Source organism: Tachypleus tridentatus, chromosome 4 (assembly GCF_004210375.1).
Source record: "Tachypleus tridentatus isolate NWPU-2018 chromosome 4, ASM421037v1, whole genome shotgun sequence".
Classification (NCBI taxonomy): Eukaryota; Metazoa; Arthropoda; class Merostomata; order Xiphosura; family Limulidae; genus Tachypleus; species Tachypleus tridentatus.
Window position 1 is genome coordinate 37,121,764 of NC_134828.1, and position 22,805 is coordinate 37,144,568.

The 22,805-nt window shown below is 32.1% G+C and overlaps 2 protein-coding genes and 1 long non-coding RNA gene across 3 annotated transcripts in view; 2 read left to right on the forward strand and 1 right to left on the reverse strand.

Moving 5' to 3' along the window:
* LOC143248855 (uncharacterized) overlaps window positions 1-3,380 on the reverse strand; it is a 34,103-nt gene extending 30,723 nt beyond the window's left edge. The window contains exon 1 of the mRNA XM_076497702.1: window positions 3,133-3,380. The gene's annotated coding sequence lies outside the window, so the exon portion shown is untranslated. The remainder of the gene's footprint in view (window positions 1-3,132) is intronic.
* Window positions 3,381-8,206: 4,826 nt separating this feature from the next.
* Window positions 8,207-15,761, forward strand: LOC143248306 (uncharacterized). The gene is made up of 4 exons (XR_013026891.1): window positions 8,207-8,300; window positions 14,067-14,118; window positions 15,122-15,226; window positions 15,702-15,761. It is a non-coding gene; the product is annotated as an uncharacterized LOC143248306 (long non-coding RNA).
* Window positions 15,762-17,030: 1,269 nt separating this feature from the next.
* On the forward strand, window positions 17,031-22,034 carry LOC143248100 (uncharacterized). Its single transcript, XM_076496536.1, has 5 exons — window positions 17,031-17,097; window positions 19,316-19,458; window positions 20,727-20,846; window positions 21,297-21,394; window positions 22,013-22,034. The coding sequence occupies exons 1-5, from the start codon at window positions 17,031-17,033 to the stop codon at window positions 22,032-22,034; spliced, it is 450 nt and encodes a 149-aa protein (XP_076352651.1).
* The last annotated feature ends 771 nt before the right edge of the window (window positions 22,035-22,805 follow it).

The window sequence follows — 22,805 nt, forward strand, 5'->3', positions numbered from 1 at the left end:
AAATGAATAAAAAAGTTCAAAATAGAAAATATTATTGTTTACTCTACTTCTTTATTTACTGTTCTGTATTTTAAGATAACTTAAATTTAAGAACTTTTTATAACTTATAACTTAGTTGTGACGATTTTACAAAATACTAGTTCACACAAATACAGCCAATACAGGTCACTTTGTAAAGACGAGTTTTAGGTTCTTGGATAAAGTAACACGTGCATGTGTACTACATCACAGCATCTGATGTAATGTCAGCCAAAAACGGCTGTAGGGTCAATTTAATAAAAAGTATAAACATATGTATAAATGAATAATATTATGATATTTTAAGATATTCAAACAAAACCTCTGTGTTTTTATATTATAATGTTTAGTCATTCTACAAAGAAAATAGTGTAATTCATTTGTAGGGTTAATTCAAAATTTAAAATGAATCTTCCATTGATCTTCAAATAAGCACAGTTACCTTATGAATATTGATATACTGTTTGTCATCTGAACAGAACTAACAAGTGGAAGAAATTCCTCTGAGCTGAAAACCGAGTGACAGTAAGCAACAAGAAGATAATCTTTGTTACCTTATTTTCAGTGTTTATTTAACTAAACAGAATTTTATGCATTAGTATATATTTCATAATGTCTACATGATACATTATAAATTACACGTGACATGCATCATTCTCTTGGCTTCAGTATATTCAAGGACCATGTTTAACTCTGTTAAATTTGATAACTTTAGTCAACTTTAAATGAGCTATTACAATAAAAAGTATTTAATTAAATACTTTATTTAATACTGGAAACATAAAATAATAAAATCAATAGTATATTTTTTTAATTTGGTGAACTTAAACAATGACATATTTGCTTACTTGAATAAGGACAAAGACACATGTTTACACAAAATCAACTTAACTCCTTTTATTATGCACACACTTTTTTTTTTGGTATTTGAGGACACTGAGTAGGATAAAAACTATATCTTTCCCAAAACATAAGCTTGATGTATAATATTTTTCAAAATTGTTTGCTAAGTTCAACAGTTTTAATAAACTAAAGAAATATAAGCAAAAATATAAAGGACTCTTTCCAAAATGATTGCAAAGTTATTTAATAAAATAAGCTTACACAATAATTTTGATCCAAATAGCCTGTATCTAAATGCGAGACACTACAGTAAACTATGACTAAAGATTTACTATTACTGCATGGTTGAGTAATTACTGTAACGTTGCTCATCAGACTGCTATAATTTTATATTTCACAACTTTGATATGATGATCTCTTTATCACATCAATAAAGTTACACAAAACTTGCATGCATAGTGAAACATAGTGAAACAGGCATACATTTTATACTTGTGAAGAATATCCAAGTTTTAACTAAAGAAAATACTTCATAACATTAATCATTAAGTTTACCATAGATAGTTACAAAAATGACTGGTCCACTGCCCATAACTTTTATTTATAAAGATATGTTCCAGCAAATATTTAAAAGAAAAAAATTAAAGTTGAATCAAAATAAAATGTCTTGTTTCACATGGAAAGTTAATGTTAGTATTAGCATGATAAAGAGTAATATTATAATCTGGAATCATACCACTGATGAATGCAAGAAACTAAAAATAAATTTGTCAAGTGTAAAGCAAGTTCTAAAACACGGATCAATAGTTTTTTATGTTTAACTTTCATTTTCAGTATTGCTACAGAATTTAGTAAGTTTTACAGACTGATTGATATATAGGCCACCTAATTTATGTATAAATCTTCAAACACAAGTTTTATTGTGTGAGAAGACTGCAACACTAAAATCATTCAGTGTAAAGGCCTTTACTGTTTTCCATGATTAATTTTTAATGGAAGATTAACCAACTATTAAAAGAAAAAACCTGCAAATGAACAGACAAAAATATTATTATTGAAATTTCACTTGTTACTAAAAAGCAAAATTATCAGTTTGTAGACACAAGGATGTTAATTCAGTTTGTTTGTAAGAAAAAAAGTTATCTCAGCTGAAATATAGATAGAAACAAATTTCTTCCAGCAATGTGTTTAAACTGATCACTTTCTTGGCAAAAGAAACAGACACTTCATAATTATGTTACTGAAGACCCAATCCAGGAACTTCAAACTACTTTTTTCTTGCAAATTACAACTAGTTATATTGTGATTTCACTTTCCTTTCACTTCTGTGAAAGAGATTCTCATTTAACCTTTAGATGTGTAGACATAACAAAGAAATAAAAATCTAGACCAGCACTTCCTGAAGTCTTGTTGTCCACATCTCCCCTTTGATAAATGTGGTTTCTTCCACACACACCCTTTATCAAATGAAGAGATACAATACACACAGATTAAAATGTTATATGTGTTGTTGCAATTACTTATAACCTCATTAATAAAAAAATACATTAAAATGCTTAATTTTGCATTATTACACAATCAACTGCACCCTAACTGCTATTGTTCCCTCCACCTACACTTTTGGAAATGTTTATCAAAACCATATTAATTGTTCCCTTGTAAATCTTATATACCCTAACTGCTTCATTCACAATATAGAGAATACAAATAAGTAAGCAATACACTGGCCCAGTGGTTGCAGCTGTAAGTCACTTCAGCTTCTTGTAGCCTTTGTATGCAAATTCTTATGGCAGAAGAACAAAACTTTTATTGGTACACATGACAGCAAATAATGTAATGGAGACACAGAACAAATGATTCTTTCTATTTCTTCTGCTACTGCTTTGGTGTGTGAAGTGTATATGTTTTCTTAAAGCAAAGCCACACTGGGCTATCTGCTGTATCTATTGAGGAAACAAACCCCTCATTTTAGTGTTGTAAAGACGAAGACTTACTGCTGTTCAAGCTAGGGGCACTGTCTTAGTTAATAGATGCTTTACCATCAAAATTAATGAACATGCCTCTGAAACATCACGTGATGTGTTTTTCCCAGAAAGGTCGAGAACTTTACATTTTTTGTCATTTTAATGTCCCATATGTAAATTTTATACATACAGCAGATTATGAAAAACACTAATATCTTTTAATATTACCTTAACTGAAGCATGTGAATAATAGATACATAGTAAACTTATATCTCTCTAGAGTGATCACTCTTAATCAGATACGTACTTGTACGATGGTCGACTCCTGTCATACGAGCTTGAAACCTCCTGCGTGTTGACTATTTCTCACAGAACACGGTAAACCTACATAACAAAGAACATAGTTCAGTTCAGCCAGACAGATCATTTCTCGTCAGAACGGATAAGTTGATGTTCACGTTTTATGGACTGACGACCAGAATAACAAACGTGTTGTAATTGTAAGACACGTACTGTTGACTATCACATAACATTTAGGAGATCCTGTCGATTACAATTCACTTCCTTTAGTTTTGACAGGAACAAGACAATCTGGTAAAAGAGGCGTCTTTTTTTTACCCCATTTTGTGAATGATCGCATTGGTTTTCTATGCCGCTCAGTAAACGAGAAATATCCATCTGTGCAAGCACTGATTGGCTGACAAGCACTGATGACGTAACTGTGGATTCCTTTACGTATCCAGTATGAAGAAGCACCGCACTTAAACTATTGGTATGCGTCGGAGAAACAAATATTTTTTTATTATTTCATGCACAAACAAGATTATTGCAAGTAGCCATTCGTACTATGTCTTTCATTTATTATCAAAATTTATTTGTATCTCACCAGAAATTTTCTTTTCACCTCTTTCAAGCCCTGAGGTAACAATTTATCACTTTATTGTATAGGCCTTATAATACATAATAACTTGGGAGTTGCAACAAGTCGTAATGTTTGTCTGTATGAGCGAATAGTCGTAATGTATACACCAAACTCGTAATGATTACTCTCAAATCGTAATGGTTGGCATCTCTGTAAAAGTAGCCATAATGGTGGACGTATAAAAAATGAAATTGATTACAAAAGCAGTGCATGGTTGAAAGAGGAAAATTTGACGTAATGAGATAACTAAGAAATGGTTAAACATAAATGGTTTTGATGACGCAAAATCTTTTAAATATAGGATTACAGGCTATTTAACAGGAATAAAGTACAAAAGAGGCAGAGGAGTGACATAATATGAAGTAGATCCTGTAGAAGTTGAGGATATCAAAGACAACAGCAAGGGGATTAAATCCATTTGGGTTCCCATTTATCATAATAAAGGACAATGAATTTTAGTGAGAATTTGTTACAGACTATTAAATTATGCGTCACAAGCAAAAAGAAAACTGGTGAAACAAGCGTAGGCATTAAAGTAAACGTACAACGACAAATCCGTTGTACCTCATTCCTTAGATATTTGAAAATTGACGTGAGACAATTTTTACTGATATATGTATATATATATACACATTAAATACAATGCACTGTCAAAAAATTATACAGTTTCAAATATCACGACAGTTAATACAAACAACCGTATGAGACTAAATTTACACAGCACGTGAATGTGCTCAGACACAAATGTTATCTTATTGTCATAACATAACTAATAATCACATTATCTAGGTGTTTTACGAAAGTTGGGGCAGGTTTTAAAGAGCAATGGGGGTTTTCTGCCAAGTATGAAATGTTTTTACCAAACCGAAAAATCTCTTGCATAATTTCCAGCAAAAAGAAATGTCTTGCAATTTTGACACGTCTTGCTGACTCCTAAATGACCTCTCATGGAGAGTTTATGGGCTACTTTCAATATATCACAACAATACACTTTTGTAAAACAATTTGATAAACTAGCCCAGTTCTCTGAGGCTAGTTTATTTGGTAATCTCAATTTTCTTATGAGCACACCATTTTTGAAAATAATACCGCTTGGAACTTTCTTCAGTTCATCTTTTGGAAGTGCGTATTTAAATAATGAAGATATCTGTGATCGTTTTCCTGCTCAGTGATCAGTTTACTTCTCGCAAATAAACTTCACCAGTTGAATCAGATATCTCACTTTCATCATTGTCACTCACCAATGAGAGTAGTAACAGTTATTCACAGAATTCTCTTTGGGTCCAAAACATTTCTTTTTGGCTTAATTTCTTTGCCTAAGCTCAACTCACAGCACATGAAGGAAGCTTATGGATTATCCTCAACAACAACATCATATTCATATAAAACAGTGATCGGCTCACTTACCATTTTGGGTTTGTTAACAAATTTTTTCCTGGCCAAATCGTTTGCCAACAATAATGACATACTATTAATTGGCATAGTAGGTCTCATTCCACCCGCAACTGGTCTTGAAACTAGGTCTGATGTTAAATAAATGTTATGAAGAGGAACATTATCAAAGCTTCCTTCAATACCCTGAGTGATGACAGACCAGCAATGGCAGAACTCGAACCTAAAGTCAATATACCTTCTAACAATGGTAGTCGAGTCGCTCTAGTATCATGTAAAATACGTACGGGTAGGAGGTTAGCAGTGTCGTTTATGAAATTACAGAACCAATAGACACAAAAAGTTTAAATTCCTCCTTAACTACGTTAGCCCTTCTATAAGTGGCCAAATCAACAACATCGAATGATCTGGTAAAACTACATCCATATGTGGACACAGATGCACTGGGTGTTGCCTCTGTTTCTTTTTCAAACTCCAACAACAGGACATAATATAATAAGGTGTTTATAGAAATGGAAGACAGGCCTTGATGATTTTGATTGAGTTTTTGTACAATCTGCCAGAAGATTTCGAACTATAGGAACTGCATTTTTAATAGTATCCTCAACTTTAGGGGTACAGGTTTCTGCTTAGCTGGGAATAATTTCTTTTTATGAAAAGTGGTTTTCTGAATTAAAGTGTAATCATTGGAAACAGCAGCTGCTTTCATGTAATGTTTTAACTTTATTTTGTAGAAATAAAATATTTTTTGCAGAAACTTGTACAGCATTTAAATTCTAAATTAAACATAATTGACTTAATTTACCAAAACTTTGTCAGTATGCATAGAATTACAACTCTTATCAAAATAAACCTCTTTTTCATGGGCGAATTGCATATGTGTTTGACCATCAAGATTGAAGTAACCTCGAAACTTTTGGCGATAAGATTCTGGAACTAGGTCATATACTTAGAGGATAACTGCTTTAGTATTATCATAATCTGTGCAATCTTCCAGAAAGAGAGCAGCATAAGCTCCTTGTGTGTGTGTGCGCTTTCTTATAGCAAAGCCACATCTGGCTGTCTGTTTTACCAGTGAAAACACTGCAGCAATAATGGCCATTTATCGCTAGGCTAGTCCATGATTTAAGCAACTTTCTCCAAATGTTCTAAATATTTATCAGCTTAATTTTCATGAAATTGTGGTATCTTAATATGCCGACTAAATTCAGAGTTCTCATTTTGCTTTTGTCAACTGAAGTTGAGTCTAAAATTTATTTCTTTTGCCCTATTTTATTTTCTGGCTTTCATATAGTTCTGTTCAGCCTCGAGATGTTTACTTTCCATTTCGATACGGGTTACCTCTTTCTGGGCTTCTTTCTTGTCTTAATTAATGCTGACTTTTCTAAACTAGCCTCACACCCTTTTTATCTACTGTTCTATGTTTAAAAAAACAACAGTTTAAGAACTTATTTGTAAACAGTAATAAAAATGTTGATCTACGAAAACACAGCCAAGACCGAACATTTTGTAAAGGTCAGTTTTATGTCTCCCATTGGTACAGCGGCAAGTTTATGGTATACAACGCTAAAACTAGGGATTCGATTCCTTTCGGTAGGCTCAGCGGATAGCCCGATGTGGCTTTGCTATAGGAAAGCACTTAAGAATATGTTCGCTCTTCTATGTAAAATATTTTCTCAACCCAAACGAGCCGTTTTTGCATATAAGTTTCTCAACAAGTGGGTTTCTCGACATCACTGATTATTGTGTTGTTTAGTTAACATAACTTTATAAATGATTACTTTTAAAACAACATATTTTGACATTACAGTGGTTTGACGAATTCCAAGTGAACAAAAGAAGTCTTATTTCAGTTTCTAAGTTCTCGGTCTATTATTTTATCCAATGTTTAGTAGGATTGACCACGACTTTATGATGCTCTCTACAGCTGAAAGGACAAGCATGCTTGGTAGGATGGTGATTTGAACTCGCAACTGTCAGACTGCAAGTCATGCACCGTAATCACCTGTGCATGTTAGGCCTTGTCAGTTGGATTCTGAAGTTATTAAACGAGCGTGCACGAATGCTTCAGAGGAAATGAGTATTATTTGAAGCTTTATAAACAATTGTGATACACAACATTGAACCAAGTTTTTGTCATATGTGTGGGTTTACATTCATTTGACTTGTTTGGAATATATTATTCTTAAAATGATTGAATTTTGTTATGTCCATTTATTGTTCAAATTCATCACCAACTACAGAGTATTCAGTCCCATGAACCTGACAATCCATTGTAATACAAAAAAGTGAGGAAGGATGATTAAATATATAAGAAAACAGTTTCTATTTACAAAAAAATCTTCGAAAGTATCTTCTGAAGTTTGCATTCAACCTAAATAACAATCGCATACTGCATAAGCAATATATATATAACATATCTAAATCAGCTGTTACTAACATACGAAGAATGACGAAACCTGAATGATATAATACCTTGACTAATTTTAATATTCGAATGGTGAGGCTGTGCTACTTCAGGTAGTTTATAAAATGTTCATTTCTGCAAAGTTATCAACAGTAAGTTAAATAATTCTGAAATGTTTATACAGTATATGATGACATACTTGTCCTTATTCTAATAGACATTTTAACAATGTTAAATACACACAAAAAATACAGCACACAGAATGGACACTTTCAGTTCAAGACTGTTTGTTTTGGAATTAGGCATAAAGCTCACCATGGTCATTACGGCAATCGAAAATCCGGTTTCTCGTGCTATGAATTCCAAGACATGCCACTGTGCTACTGGGAGACAGTTCAAGAGAGAGAATTGCAGCTTTATATTAGAAACAATCTTAAAAAGACCTTAGTGAACTGATATTAAGCTATGCAATTTGTCTGAGTATACGAAAGTGTATTGTCAAATTTTCTCCCCCACACCAACCTATCCTGAGTAAACCGAGAAAGTTCTCAATCTATATTAAATAATGTAGTAACTAAATAGTATATGAAGAATTTTTAGACAAACACGATGTTAAAAACCTTAGATAATAAATTTTTGGTCTGATGTGATTTCTTTATTCAGAAACAAGCACCGAGCTTCAAAAGCAAAGGTGGATGAGACTTGGCCCGTAGAGGGATTTTACAATTATGCTAGGCCGGGATCTGTACAGAATGTGAGTACTAGTTATTAATTTTATATGTTAGACTCTAACAATAATGGATGATCTCTAACTAGAATAAAACAATGATCTTAATATCGAGAGGTTGATACATCACAATATTGTTACAGTCAAATAATGTCTGATGGTCAAACACAGTTCCTATTGGAAAAGTTTCTATTGTAAGACAGTTGTGTAAAGTAATTATTCAGAATTATCTTAGTAAAGTGTACTCAACCCTCTTTATACTCTAAATTTTTGTTTATAATGTACTGAACCCTCAGTTTACTCAGATGTTTGGTTTACAGTGTACCCAACTTTTTGCAACTAACGGATTTGATGACCCCCATTGGTAACTCTCAGATTAATTATATAATCTCTGCATTTTAGATTTATGGAAACGATTTTTTTCTAATTGTGTATAGAAATGACCATGCTCTTAATTTCACCTGAAAAGATGATCAGAGAAATTTTAAAACGTAAATATTATTTGTCTTAATTCGAGGCTTTTTCTTATGTGGATGAGTTTGTGTTCCCAAATGCATTTGAAAACGTTATGAGAAAAGTAAATGTCATGAATAAAAACAAATGTACTTTCTTCTATAAGATTACACACACAGGTGCTGACTTTCACACACATGCAGTTGTATCTAATATTTCATTGTTCACCAACAAAATTAGGTTTATGATAAAGTTTATTTGGAATTTGTGGAAGCAATTGGTGTATCAAAATAGTTTAAAAACACATCACTATACTTTGCTGACCGTTTTCCAATTTAAATCTTATAAATTGGATAGACTTTGCGTGTTAATTCACTGGGATCATATAAATTATTTTTATAAATGTGACTCGACTACTAAATTTCATATAAACATATCTGAATAATTAAGTTGCAAAGTGCGTTATTTTCAGTTGCATTATCCTCTATATATTTTCCTTGTTGCAACAGTGCACATGTTACTAAAAGTTGGAATTTCTTAATAAACCACATACATACACAAACAGAAGTTATATAAAAAGAAACAAATCTAATATGTAAGTGGTGCATATATATTGTACTATGATTAGCATTATATGAATAAGGGGACTTTTCAATTTCATATTATTTATTAATGGAGACATTATTTCATCCAGGGTAACTCTACTGTAAGAAGTAAAATCTAACACTGATAATTGTTCATTCAGTTTAACTACACTGGATACACTAATTCCAGAGTCATCATATCCTGTCACTAATTTATATAAGTTTGTTCATAAATTATTTGAAAAAAAATCTCAGAACAAACATCTTTTGTACTTTTAATTGATGTGCAAGAGCTTTGATCTTTCTTTGTCTGTTTGTATAAAGAAAATAAAAACTATTATACATGTTATTGACAGTTTATTACTAGTTTCATTTATAGCACACACAAACGAAAAAAAATATACAAAAAATTGTATGATGCTCTCACAACTCTGTAAATAACATTTTTCCATCAGTAAAAAAATAATTTTATAGTGAAAAGAATATTGATCAGGGAATATATGTATATGATGTGATGGTAACAGGAGTGGAAAAGTGAAATACAAGGAAGATAATAATCACTTTAAAAAACATTTATTAATTCCATGTGGTGCAAAAATTTAGTTAAATATAAGTTTATGTTCTTGGATTTTGCAATGATACTTTTTTGTGGGGATCATGTCATAATCCCAGTACACTCATGTCACCAATGCCATTGTGATTTGGAAAGTTGAGGTGTTTGGGATCTGAGGGTTTAAGGGTGTCATTGCATACAATTCAGAGATGTTTACGTCCAGTAAAGCAAATAAATAAGTAATGCAGTCGGATTTAAATTGGCCTTTTACGTGAAAGGTAGAACTGGAGAGATTCGATAAGTTAGTGATATAATCACATGCAAGACAAATAGCTCGCCAACACAGACCAGTTCTGTCAGTTTGTACAAGTGAAGGTGATTGATTCTGTCTGTAATTTGGAATTTACTGGACAGTCTTTGAAATTCCTTTTACATTTGAAAGAAACTGAAAGTGGAGTGATAAAAATGTCGAGAGATGTGTTTTCTCTTGTCAGTAAGGTAATGTTGCATTGGATAGTTCTACTACTCTGTCTAGTTGAAGGAAGGTATGTAAAGACTAAAGGATCTCTGTCACTATGTGGTTTGTCTTTAGACCAGAGACAGCTTGCAATGAAGAATGTGGCAAGTTTAGCCTTTTTATTGGTGTTGTTGGGATAATTCTGATGTCTAGAAATAACGAGTAATGTCGTTTGTAATGTCAGAGTATAGACATCTCAAATGTAGGAATTGACCCTGAAAGGTAGTGTTTGTACCAAGAAAGATAGAAATAATTAAAATGTAAATAGAAAGAGCTCTCAGTGCATTTGTAATGTACGTCAGCACCAAATGTAGATCTGGAAATGCCAGTAATGATGCCTAAAAAAGATCTGTATATTTAAGAGAAAAAACAAAATGAGATCATCTTTTACAAACCATTCAATGACAATCTCACTCTCTGTTTAAAGAAATTCAACACAAAGAGTATAGAAGAAATTAACAAATCTTGGTAACAGCTTTTAATATGTGTTACTTGTGTTCAACAGGAAGCAATGCTTAGAAGTGGTGGCAACTGTGTGTCTCATGTTTGTTTAGGTTTTGAACCAGCTGTTTACTATGTATGAATTTTGTTGAAAATACGTTTAGTTTTGGTGTCAGCTGTTTAACTCCAAGATTGTATAACATGAACCAATGTTTAACCTTGAAAGAAACTGTTTAACATATTCCTAGACATTTCAACAGGCAACTGTTAATGTTACATCACTTTTAATCTTGATGATAACACAATTTCTGACTTGTTCAACAGGAACTGATATAGAAATATATAATTTTTAATCCTGTTAACAGATGGATAGGGTTATTTAGTATGCTTCAACATAGTTTAACAGGAACTAACATAAGAATGCTAAGCTGTTGTTAACAAATAGTTACAGACACTATTATTTCTTTCGATATGACATACATACAGATTTCTCTTGATCTCTCCTTTCATTAAACAACAATGATGTCAATACTATTACAAAACCATTCTTAGATACATTGTAATGTTTTTTACAATTACTGATGTTGTGAAAATTGGATGATACCTCTTCTTACTAAAGAATGAGAAAATAACTTTTTTGAAATGTTATACAGTTGGCATACTGGCAGCTGCTTAAATTATGCAATTACTTACTGCCTCCATGCAGTTGTTAACAGATGGAAGACTGAGGACTGCAGGGCCAAGTTCCAAAAGAGTGGTAAAAAAAAGTCAGTCAATCTGGTCCAACTTCCACCATGGCACTTAAGTAAGAGGGCACTGACCACAGCCATTCTCTCTTAAAACAATGGGTAGTTTCACTGTACCACTTACCATTGTCATCTCTCCAAGAAAAGTGAAGGGGAACAGATAGATACGTAGATCCACAGCAGTAAAAGACTGACTAGGTGCATGGAAATAGGGAAAAGAACCACTACTGAAGAGAGATAGGTTGTGATCCGAGAACATATTTTCAATGAAACAATCCCTCATGTATATATTAGTACTACTCCACAGGGGAGTGTCTGTTAAAATCCCCCCAAAATGAAAAATAGAGATGGCAACTGTTCTGTAACACCATCATAGTGTGACTGATTGTCTCTCAGGAAGACAAGAGAACAAACAATGATGGTATTCTACTTACAGTTGATTGTTGGTGTGTGTGTGTATGTGTATATTGGTCTACATGCCTTATCCACAATCTTGTGGTTACAAATGAGTTATAGAATCTGTACTGTTGAGGGTGAGAAAGTATATAGTTCATTGTACTTACATTTATTTATACATGACTAATGCTTGAACCTATTGTTCCATTTTTCACACATTCTACTTTCATTCCCACCTTCCTGTGTAAAGAACATACCTGTTCCAGAAGTACCCCATTTATGGGCTTTATTCATCTCAGAATACATCTGTTCATTCTGGATAGTTAGTAATTCTGCTGTGCTTCTTAACTGACCCTTTTACCTTTATAGAGTGAAGATAATACCACATCAGAAGTTATTTTTTGACATCAAAATATAATTTCCCATTGGTAATTCACATCCACCCTCCTCATGGCTGGTGTTCTTCACTTAGAACAGGTCAATTCTTGAAAGTGAGGAGTAAGAAGGAATAGTAGAGGGAGACAGATGTGCCACTACTGGTGGAGAACAGTCACAGGATATGCACGTTTAGAAAAAGCATAAAGTTGATAGGGTATAAAGACTGATGCACTAATTACAAAAATATTTTTCAGCAAAGCTTAGAGTGCAAAGAGTAATTGAGATAGCTTTGTGTGATAGGAGATAGATACCTATCAAAAATACATTTTAAGTGTAAAAGTGTTAACGTTTGTATCTCAGCACAAGAGATTTGCATGTTTAACTGGTTGGTGAAATAAGTAAGAGCTTCAAATTTTTACACTGAGAATTAAAACTATTATATGAATTTTTGTCTTTGCAGAATATTGCTATTGAGATTCTGATAATCTTAAGTCAATCATTTGACATATTTTATTTAATGATCCTAGAAATAAAGACAAAAATAAGAAAGAAAAAAGGGCTGTTCCAAAACAACAACAACCAACTTAAAGACATTTTATGAGCCATTATGGTGAGGCTAAAATTTAAAATTTTCTTTGAAGTTGGCTTTCCATTTTCCGTATCTTGTTGAACAACGTGATCAAATTTAATAAGTCAAGGATTATAACTACTGTTATTCCAGGGGGGATGGGGGGACTATACAATTTCCAACAAGATAATATACAACTGTCCTCCCATATAGTGAATACGGTGTTAAAATAGACTCTCAGTGGTGGGAAAGATTTTCAGTAACTTCTCGTAATGCCGTCTCACTCGCATGTGTGTGTTACCAAATATTAACGTGGTGAACCCCAAACCACGTGTAAAGTTACCAGCATTTAGAAACTGATTACCTTTACTGTAAAGATTTTGAACGTATTATACAAATTTTATTCTCTTTCAACATAACTCCAGTTACGACAGAAAGTGTTCGTATCCCTTGCGTCCCGAGTAGTTTTTTGCTCATAACTTAAAAAGTATCACGATAAGGCTTATAGAAAGATAATATATTACAAATATTATACCAATACACATCTACATAAATTATTTTGTGAATTAAACGACAAATAAACTGATTGAGGTATGTAAGAAAGCATGTAGATAAACCCTTCACCTGTTGGAAGAGGAATATTAAAGGGAATACTTTTAAATTAAGTAGCAAAACTATGCACTTATACACACCTGAAACAGTATATCGCATCATGTGAATATGATATATGGTATATATAATGTGGTGTAAATCTTGACACCTAACGAACAACAGCACTGTCAAAGTTATTTGTTAACTCTACACTGGTTACTTAACCATCGTTTCGTTGAATGTAGCCAGCAGTAACATTTTTATTTGATGTAGATAAGAGTTGCAACAAAACTAGCAATATAATTCAACAATAATAATTTCCATTATTTAAGTGTTTATTCGTTTTTATTTTAGAAAACTTAGCTTAAAGCATAATAAAATTTCTCACCTGTTCTATTCGAGAAATTACTTTTCCCCATAAAAAAAGGAAAAAAGATTAGATACCGTGAATTCTACACTTTTGAATTCGTGGGACATTATTTAACATGTGTAATTATTTTTGTAATAATTTCTTAATTATTTATAATTTGCATGCTTGTTAATTGTTAATCGTTGTTTATTTCCAGTTGGATGCGTTGTCCCACTCAAGCACTTTATTGGAATGGAGAGCTCAGCAAAGTATGTTGGTTAAATATTTTCGTTGCATGAAGTTATTATTAAGAAAGTGAAGCACCCGCTTCAAAGACGCCCGGAGAAATTTATCACTCTAAATATCAGTATAGTGATATTGTGAATTGAATAGAAACTCACGTAAATATGCTGAATGAAGAAAGAAAGAATTGTGTTTCTAATGTTCCAGGGAGGAAATGCCCTTCTTGACCCCTCCATTGCAGACGCCAATGACATGCCTTACCTCACGCCCATTATATCATGATTTATGTTATTCACGTGTTCCAAATACGATTATACTCTACCTTTCCGGATATTAAAAATTCAGATCTTTTAATTGTCTGAGTTAATGTACTCTGATTTTACATTCCGAAGTACAGAGACCTTGATTTTAGTCGCCACAGTGTACAGATTCTGAATTTAGTTTCCGGAATGTATAGGATAAGAGTTTGACGTGTGTGTATATCTAGTAATATGAACAGGTGGTTAGGGCGCTCGACTCGTAATATGAGGGTCGCGGGTTCAAATCCCCGTCATATCAAATATGCTTGTCCTTTCAGCCATAGGGGCGTTATAATGTGACGGTCAATCCCATTATTCGTTGGTAAAAGAGTAGCCCAAGACTTAGCTGTGGGTAATGATGACTAGTTGCCTTCTCTCTCGTCTTACACTGCTAAATTAGGGATGGCTAGCGCAGAAAGCCCTCGTGTAGCGTTGCGCGAAATTCAAAATCAAACAAATCTGCTTTAATAAATATAGTTTCTTGTGCTTCCTTACCCCTTGTGATTGAATTAAGAGACGAGGCACGTACATTAAATTTGTCTGTTGTAGTTCTTTCTTATTATTTCTATAAATTAATAAATAATAAAAAATCTTCATTTTGCATTCTTACGCTATTGACACTACCCTAACCGCCCTACACTGTGCGAAATGCTGGACCAGATTATAAAAATCGCAAAACGATAAGAATTTGAAAATATAGAGCTATTAAAGACACTGTTCTTTTATCTAGGAGATTACGGAACGCAATTAGAACAACTGAGGCGAAACCGTACGGAGGAAATACAAGAACTGAATTCGAAGCTGACAGCAACGCACAAAGAAGAGACCGAAACGTGTAAGTTTTCTTCCAAATTGTCACATTAAAGTCATTCTCAGTATGAGATAAACCTAATGTCTGTTACGAACATTTAGATGGATAACAGACCTAACCGTTAATTTTGAGTTTATAGCATATTTTAGGAGAGTTAGAGCTAACAAAATGAAACAAAAGATCATACAATGGATTGTCTCTATTCTGCCCACTGACTCACAATTTGTGAGCCATGGTTTAAATCTCAATCATCGAACATGCTTGTGCTTTCCACTGTGTGTTCGATATAAAGAGACAATCAATTGCACTATCTGTTGGTGAAAGAGTTATCCAAGAATTAGTTGTGGTTAGTATAGATCTATTTGCTTCTTCTGTTTTCGTTACTATAAATCTTGTAAGCTTAATATCTTACAGTAAATGGAATTACAGGTTCTTTAAGGCACTTTATTTCGGTTGAAGTAAAATGTGTGTAAACAGCAACAACTATTATTTATTTTAGTGGCCTTTAACCACCAGGAAGAATTTAGAAAATTACGAGCTGAGTATGACAAAGAGGTGAGTTTAATAACACTTTCAGAGTTACTGATTTCTCGTTACCAATCATAATGAAATTCTTAAACTTATTCGTTTTCTTAAATTTTCATCTGATACTTCACTGGTCGAGTACAACAGATGTTAATCTAAAAACATTTGTAGAACACAAGTTTAAGTATTTAGGCTTAATTGAATGAAGTGAGCTTGATTATTTAGGCTTAAGTTAATGAAGTAGGTTTGATAGATGTAACTTCTGTATGTGCTTCGTTTTTAATTCCCGTCACACCAAACATGCTCGCTCTTTCAACCATGTGGGCGTTATTATGTTTCGGTTAATGTCACTATTCGTTGGTAAAAGAGTAGCTCAAGAGTTGGCGGTGGACGGTGGTGACTTGCTGCCTTCCCTCTTGTCTTACACTGCTAAATTAGGGATGATTAGCACAGATAGCTCTCGTGTAGCTTTGCGCAAAATTCAAAACAAACCAAATCATTATTAATTAATTGCATTGAATTCATATTTGTGAAATTTGGTTTTTTTTTTTTTCGTAATATGATTTAATAGTTTGAACAAAAAAAAAGTTTTTTCTTTGGATACCGCAATTTCGTCTTTACTTTCAAACACTTAGATTTATATAGAAGGAACTTTGTCTCAGTTAAAGTATTAGCCTGGTATAAGAGCTGTTTCTTAGACCATATTCTAATAATGATACAAAATAAGAAGAGAACTTATGAATTATGACTCGATTTTAATTTATATTTGAGAGTTTATTTAGTTTTATCGTTTTAGTTCCAAGCAAGTTGACTTAATGAAGGAACCGCGGTCTAAAGTTGTAAACTTAGTCTCAAAAATTGGTTAGGTCTGGCGTGGCCAGGTGGTTAAGGCTCTCGACTAGTAATCCGAGGGTCGTGAATTCGAATTCTCGTCACACCAAACACGCTTGCCCTGTCAGCCGTGGGAGCGTTATAATGTGAATGCCATTCCCATTATTCGTTGGTAAAAGAGTAGCCAAAGAGTTGGCGGTGGATGGTGAAGACTAGCTGTCTTCCCTCCAGTCTTACAGTGCTAAAGTAGAGACAAGCAGCGCAGAAAACTCTCGTGTAGCTTTGTGCGAAATTAGAAAAGAAAAGGTGGTTACCATAACACTTTAGTGGCGTCATCTCTTGTTTTAAATTAACAAACAACAAAATATATTATTTATGCTTAAAAACACTTGATAGCAGTTTAAATGAATTGCATTTCATATTTTCCTGAAGATTGAAGACTTGAAAAATATCCATGCACAGTCCGCTAAAGATGTCCAGAACGAAAACATTCAAAAAAGTTGCATCTTTTAAAGAACTACACAATCGTGAAATTGAAGGTAACCTTTGTTGATATTCAAACATAAAAAACTTATGTGCAATTAAACTCATAAAGCATTGTTATTGTGAATTAAAGGATGAAATACTATAGATCTACATCTCATAATGTTGTTTTTCCTTTGAAATTCTACTCTCTTTATAAATAGAAAAGGAAGAATATATTAGGTTAACATATCTAAAGCACCGCTTTAAAAATAGAAATATCAGTACAGGTAGGAAACTTTTATGCGTCATTGTGTTAATTTATTGGTACATATTTATGTTCATGATGGAGACTTTTCAGATCAAAAGTTAAAAGACATAAAGAATATTTCATGTATCCAAATAACGAAACACATTTCAGATTTCTAAAAGTATTTGGAAATAAAACATTAATTAGCGAGTTCGGCAGCATAATAAAGAGTAATAAGTTCACTGAATATCACCTAGTGGTTATTAAATGAACCGAAATGGTTATTTTGGGGGGGCAGATTTGCTTTCTTATTCAGTAACGCCTAATTGTTGTTGTTGACTGTTATTTTTATTTTAAAATTACTTCACAAGAATAGTAAATTTTATTTAATGTCTGTGATAAATAAGTACTTATTATTATTCATGGGATCCTATTATTTCATTCTTATTTTCGTCTCCATTTAGGGGTTTCTTTTATTCATCTGTTGCTGACATTCACAGGTTCCTGATGTGTTTATGTTGACTTTATTTTCATTCATTGGTTTTTGATGTTTATATGTGGAATCTTTATTCATTCATTGGTTTCCAATATTTCTCATATTTTGTTTGATGAATTATTAGGCCTGGCATGGCTAAGGCACTTAACTCGTTATGTGAAATTCATAGGTTCAAATCCCCCTCACACCAAACATGCTTGCCCTTCATCCATGGGGACATTATAATATCACAGTCAATCTCACTTCTCGTTGATAAAAAAGAATTGGCAGTGGGTGGTGATGAATAGCTACCTTTTCTTTACGCTGCGACATAGGGATAATTAGCACAGAGCGCCCTCATGTATCTTTGCACATAATTCTAAACAAACCAATTATTAAATATTGTTTTCTGATATTACTCCAGTTTTAGTTTTTATTTCTTGTTTTTCTTGGTTAATTTTTATGGTGTGTGGAAAATTTTCTAATGGTTTTTTCAAAGGATCAGTATTTACGTTATTTGCCATTATTTATTATTATTTATATTATTTACATAACTTATTGTTATTTATTTTGGCATCTGTTTGAAAGTTTTGTATTTTTTGTCTTTATTTGTACATTAATTGTACCTCATTAACACAGATATAATTACAAGTTTTTCTCAGTGGACGTCTTAGGGTTTTCACTTTCTTCTTGCTTTCTCTTCCTAATCTTTCAGTCGCAACTCACTGACATTTTTAGTTATGACTTATAATGACAAGTTGGATATTAGGATTAATTATTTGTATTGTTAATGACACTTTCGACTGTTGGTAAAAATGTTGAAAGTCTATTTTTAAATTTCAAAATTATGAGAAGTATTTTAGAAGGGTGAGCTACCAGTTGTTATTAACCATTCTTTCAGCTGATATCAATCATATTTGTTGTCAGTAACTATACCTTCAGTTAACATCAGTCATATGTGCTGTGAGTGGCCATTCTTTCAGTTGAAATCAGTCATATTTGTTGTCAGTAACAATTTCTTCAATTGAAATTATTCATATCTGTTGTCAGTAACCATTCTTTCAGTTAACATTGGTCATAGTTGTTGTAAGCAATCATTCTTTCAGTTGACATCAGTCATACTTGTTGTCAGTAACCATTCCTTCAGTTTACATTAGTCATATTTATTGTCAGTAACTGTTCGTTAAGGTAGCACCAGTAACATCGTAACTCATTCTTTCCAGATCCACAGGATACCTGAAGTTAGGCCTGAACAATGATTAATTTCTGTTAGGTGTGTCAGCTGAAATACATAATTTTGTATGAAAATCTTAGTAGCACTGAGTTTTACATTTGTATAGGTTAGAATCTTTATTATATCACTGGAGAGGAAAAGGTTTTTGTTTGTCTGTTACAGCTTGGTTAGATTTTTGAAACATTTATTAAAATTAACTATCATCAAATGATGTTAATGCTTAGGTTCGAGGTTTAAAGGCAAATGCAAAAAGACAAAAATTGATATTGAGATGGCTTTTGTCATGGCTGTATTTGTTGAGTGGTTCTGCAATATCTTTGTTTTTCTTTTCAACAGAATTAAAGAACGGCTTTGCAAAACAGATGCAACAGGCTTCAGAGAGCCACGAGAAAGCTCTAGACATCTTAAAGCAGCAGCTACAAGACCTACAGAAGCAGATGAAAAGCAATCTGCGGACAGACACCGACACCAAACTACAGGTATGATCTCTGACTGGTATCTGACTACTAGAATAGGGCCTTCAGTGGTTCAGTGATAATTTTGCAGGCTTATAACACTAAAAATTCATCACCTGTGGTGGGCAGATCGCAACTAGCTCATTGAGTAGAATAGCAAATATAGGTTGAGAAATGAGATAGACACTTTAGAAAAACATCTTTAAACAACTACAGTATTAAACCAATAATAATAATGATAATATACAACTTTACTTCATAAAATTAGAAAATTCATTTACAAAATTTTGTCTGGATGTTTTTTTTTCAACTGATTACCAATTTTGTGGAAACAATACTAAAATTATTTCAACTTTCCTACTTTGAAGTAAGTTTGTCAAAAATATTTCTATGGCTTAATTTTCTGTTTTCTTTAAATAAAAGATATTCCATATTATTAACTTTTCTATTTTAAACTTGTTTTCTTAAGAAAGTCTTATAAGCAACATGGCATAAATAAAATATATAATTTTCGAAAATCAACTTGTATATTACTGGTAAGTGTGTTTTGTTTTGTTTTTTAAGAATGATTACTATTTCATTCTCCAATATGTTGCATTTGTCATTATAAACTGAAATTGTTTATAACCAAATCCAGGACTTTAGAAATAGGTAAACTTCATCGGTATTGAGTTTTAACAACGAAGCCTGATAGATGAGACTCATTGTCGCTTAACTTGGTCAAGCAGCTACCCAGTAATGATATTATTTTTTTACTTCATTATTTTAATGCCCTCTAGTGGAGTAATTTTATGAAAGAGATACAATTCTAGAAATTTTCTGATGTGACAAGCTAATGTTTGCTAAAATATTCATTTTGTCCACACTAAATAATGGAATAATTTTAATACCTGTGTATATTAATGATTTTATACCTCTACTAAAAACACAAACAAAAACACTCAAATAAAGTCAGTGGATTTATCTATAGAATACACTTAAATTTTTAATATTGTATTTAATGTTTAATCTGGTGTGATATGTTAATATCATTAGTGAGTTTTATTATGTTTAAAACAAAAAATAAATCACACTAAATCATGGATGATTATATTATTACTTACATATAAAGATATGAGAGAAGAAGCTACAATGTTTGTTTGTTTGTCTGTTTTTTATGAATATTTGCACAAAGCTACAAAAGGGCTAATTGCTCGTCCAAAATAAAAACACATCTGTGTGAGTAAAACTACATCATCAAACATGCCATTAGTTATACGTGTTGAAATAAAAGGAATACATTTTCTTTGCAGAGGATTCTTGATCAGAATTGGTATCTTGAACAAGAAGTCGAAAGTTTTAAAACTGTGCTTGAATTCAAGGTTGGAGACGTACATCGCCTTCGTAAAGAAAACCTGGAAATGCAGGAAGAGGTTATTTTTACTTTTTTTATTGTTTTTGTTGCAATATTTATTTAGGGTTTAAGCATCTCAAAAAAAAAAAGAAATATAGACAGCTATACTACATTATTGTATTGTGTTAAGTAACACAGTTTAACATGGTCAGGATCAAATAGTGATCTAGACTTATTATAATAATATTATAAACATAGCTAAGCAAGATAGTTATTCATTACAATCAAATGGCTATGTAGATTTATTACCTATTTAAGTATAGTCAAATAAAAACAACATATTGTTAGCATCAGTGAGCCGTATAGACTTGTTACATTATTCGAGACTATATATATGTTGTTAAACACACTATCACATTGTTAGGATCAAAGAGCCATCTTTTAGAATTGTTACATTATTATAGAATATGTAAACAAATTTATTTGTATATATTTCAAATTAAAGTTTGTTTTTTTATTAAATCACTAGTTGAATGAGTTACCATCAGCAAGAAAAGAAATTCAGAAGTTAAAGGCCAGAAACGAAGATTTACAAGCGATGTTGGACGAGAAAGTTCGAACTGAGAGGTAAAGGAGTTCCAGCAACTAGACTACTGCTAAGTCCAAAGTGAACTAAATCATTTGAAGTTGTGATCAAATACGATTACCAGTTTACAGGTTAACTGTAAACGTATGACCAAACAGCAAACACCACAATCATAATTAAGGAGTGTCTTCTCATTCTCCTGATTTAATTCCAAGTTTATTTGCATTGATATCGTTATTGCTTGTACAGTTATTGTTAAAAATTAAATTAAAACAACAATTATTTGTAAGAACCTTTTGAGATTTTAATTTGATATTACGTTTTATTGCTTTCTCCTTGACACAAAAAGCTGGTGCCAACTGTTGTTATTCATTTACTGTAACTCTGTAGTGAACTACATTTTCCTTGACACAAGTGAATTAATCATAACTATGTGTATTTGTTTCAATTATAATCCATTAAGAATATATCCAGTTTAGATTAAGTTACTTTTTGTATCTAATTGTTTAACATAATGAGGGGAAACAGCAGTGTTAACGTCTGTGATATGATTTATTTTATCCTCATTTCATCCAACATAATGTCATAATGAGGCTTAAGATATCCCATGAGAGTGTCATTGATTTAGTCTATTATGGGTTTAACTTTTGTTTTTTTAGAACAATGAGTGTTTCTATTTAGCTAATTGTCTTAAGTAATCTATGAATTACTTTTAGTTTCAATGAAATAATTCGATAATTTTAATTTACTTTTTTCAGTATCTCTCTTAGACTATAGTTTAACCATGTTCTTCTATAATTTGACAATACTGAAAGTAAAATATAGAAATCTTAAAAGTAAAATATTTATTAAACATAAAATCACAAATTAATTCTAAAATAAAACAACAGCAACTTTTACTGTAGACAGGTTCTGAGATCAATTATTACGACAGCTCAGCAGATAGTGACATTTTAATGATTACAACAGACAGTGTAAAATTAATGATTACAACAGAGAGTGCCATTTCAATGATTACTCTCGTGACTTCTGTAAAATTACTGTTAACTATATTTATGACTTAATCACTTAAGTTGTTCATGAGTAAACATAAGATCGTAAACTTGACTTATTAGTTGTTAATAGTACAGACTCAAATTACTATATTTCATCTCATCTTGTCAAAGACTGTCTAATCTGATAAAAGAACTAATCATAATTTAATCGAGTATAACACAGTTCAAAACGTGTTTTGTAAAAGTGTGTATAGAAATAGAACACTTATTCCACCAATGACTTTGATTATAAACATGTTACTATGAACTATGTAAACATGACAGCTCATTATTAGAATCAAACAACTATCTAGACTTGTTATGTTGTTACAGAGTATGTAAACACCACATCTTTAAGGATCAAATTTTGTAATGCATGCATGTGGAGGTAATTTGTTTTTAATAAAACTATATCTGC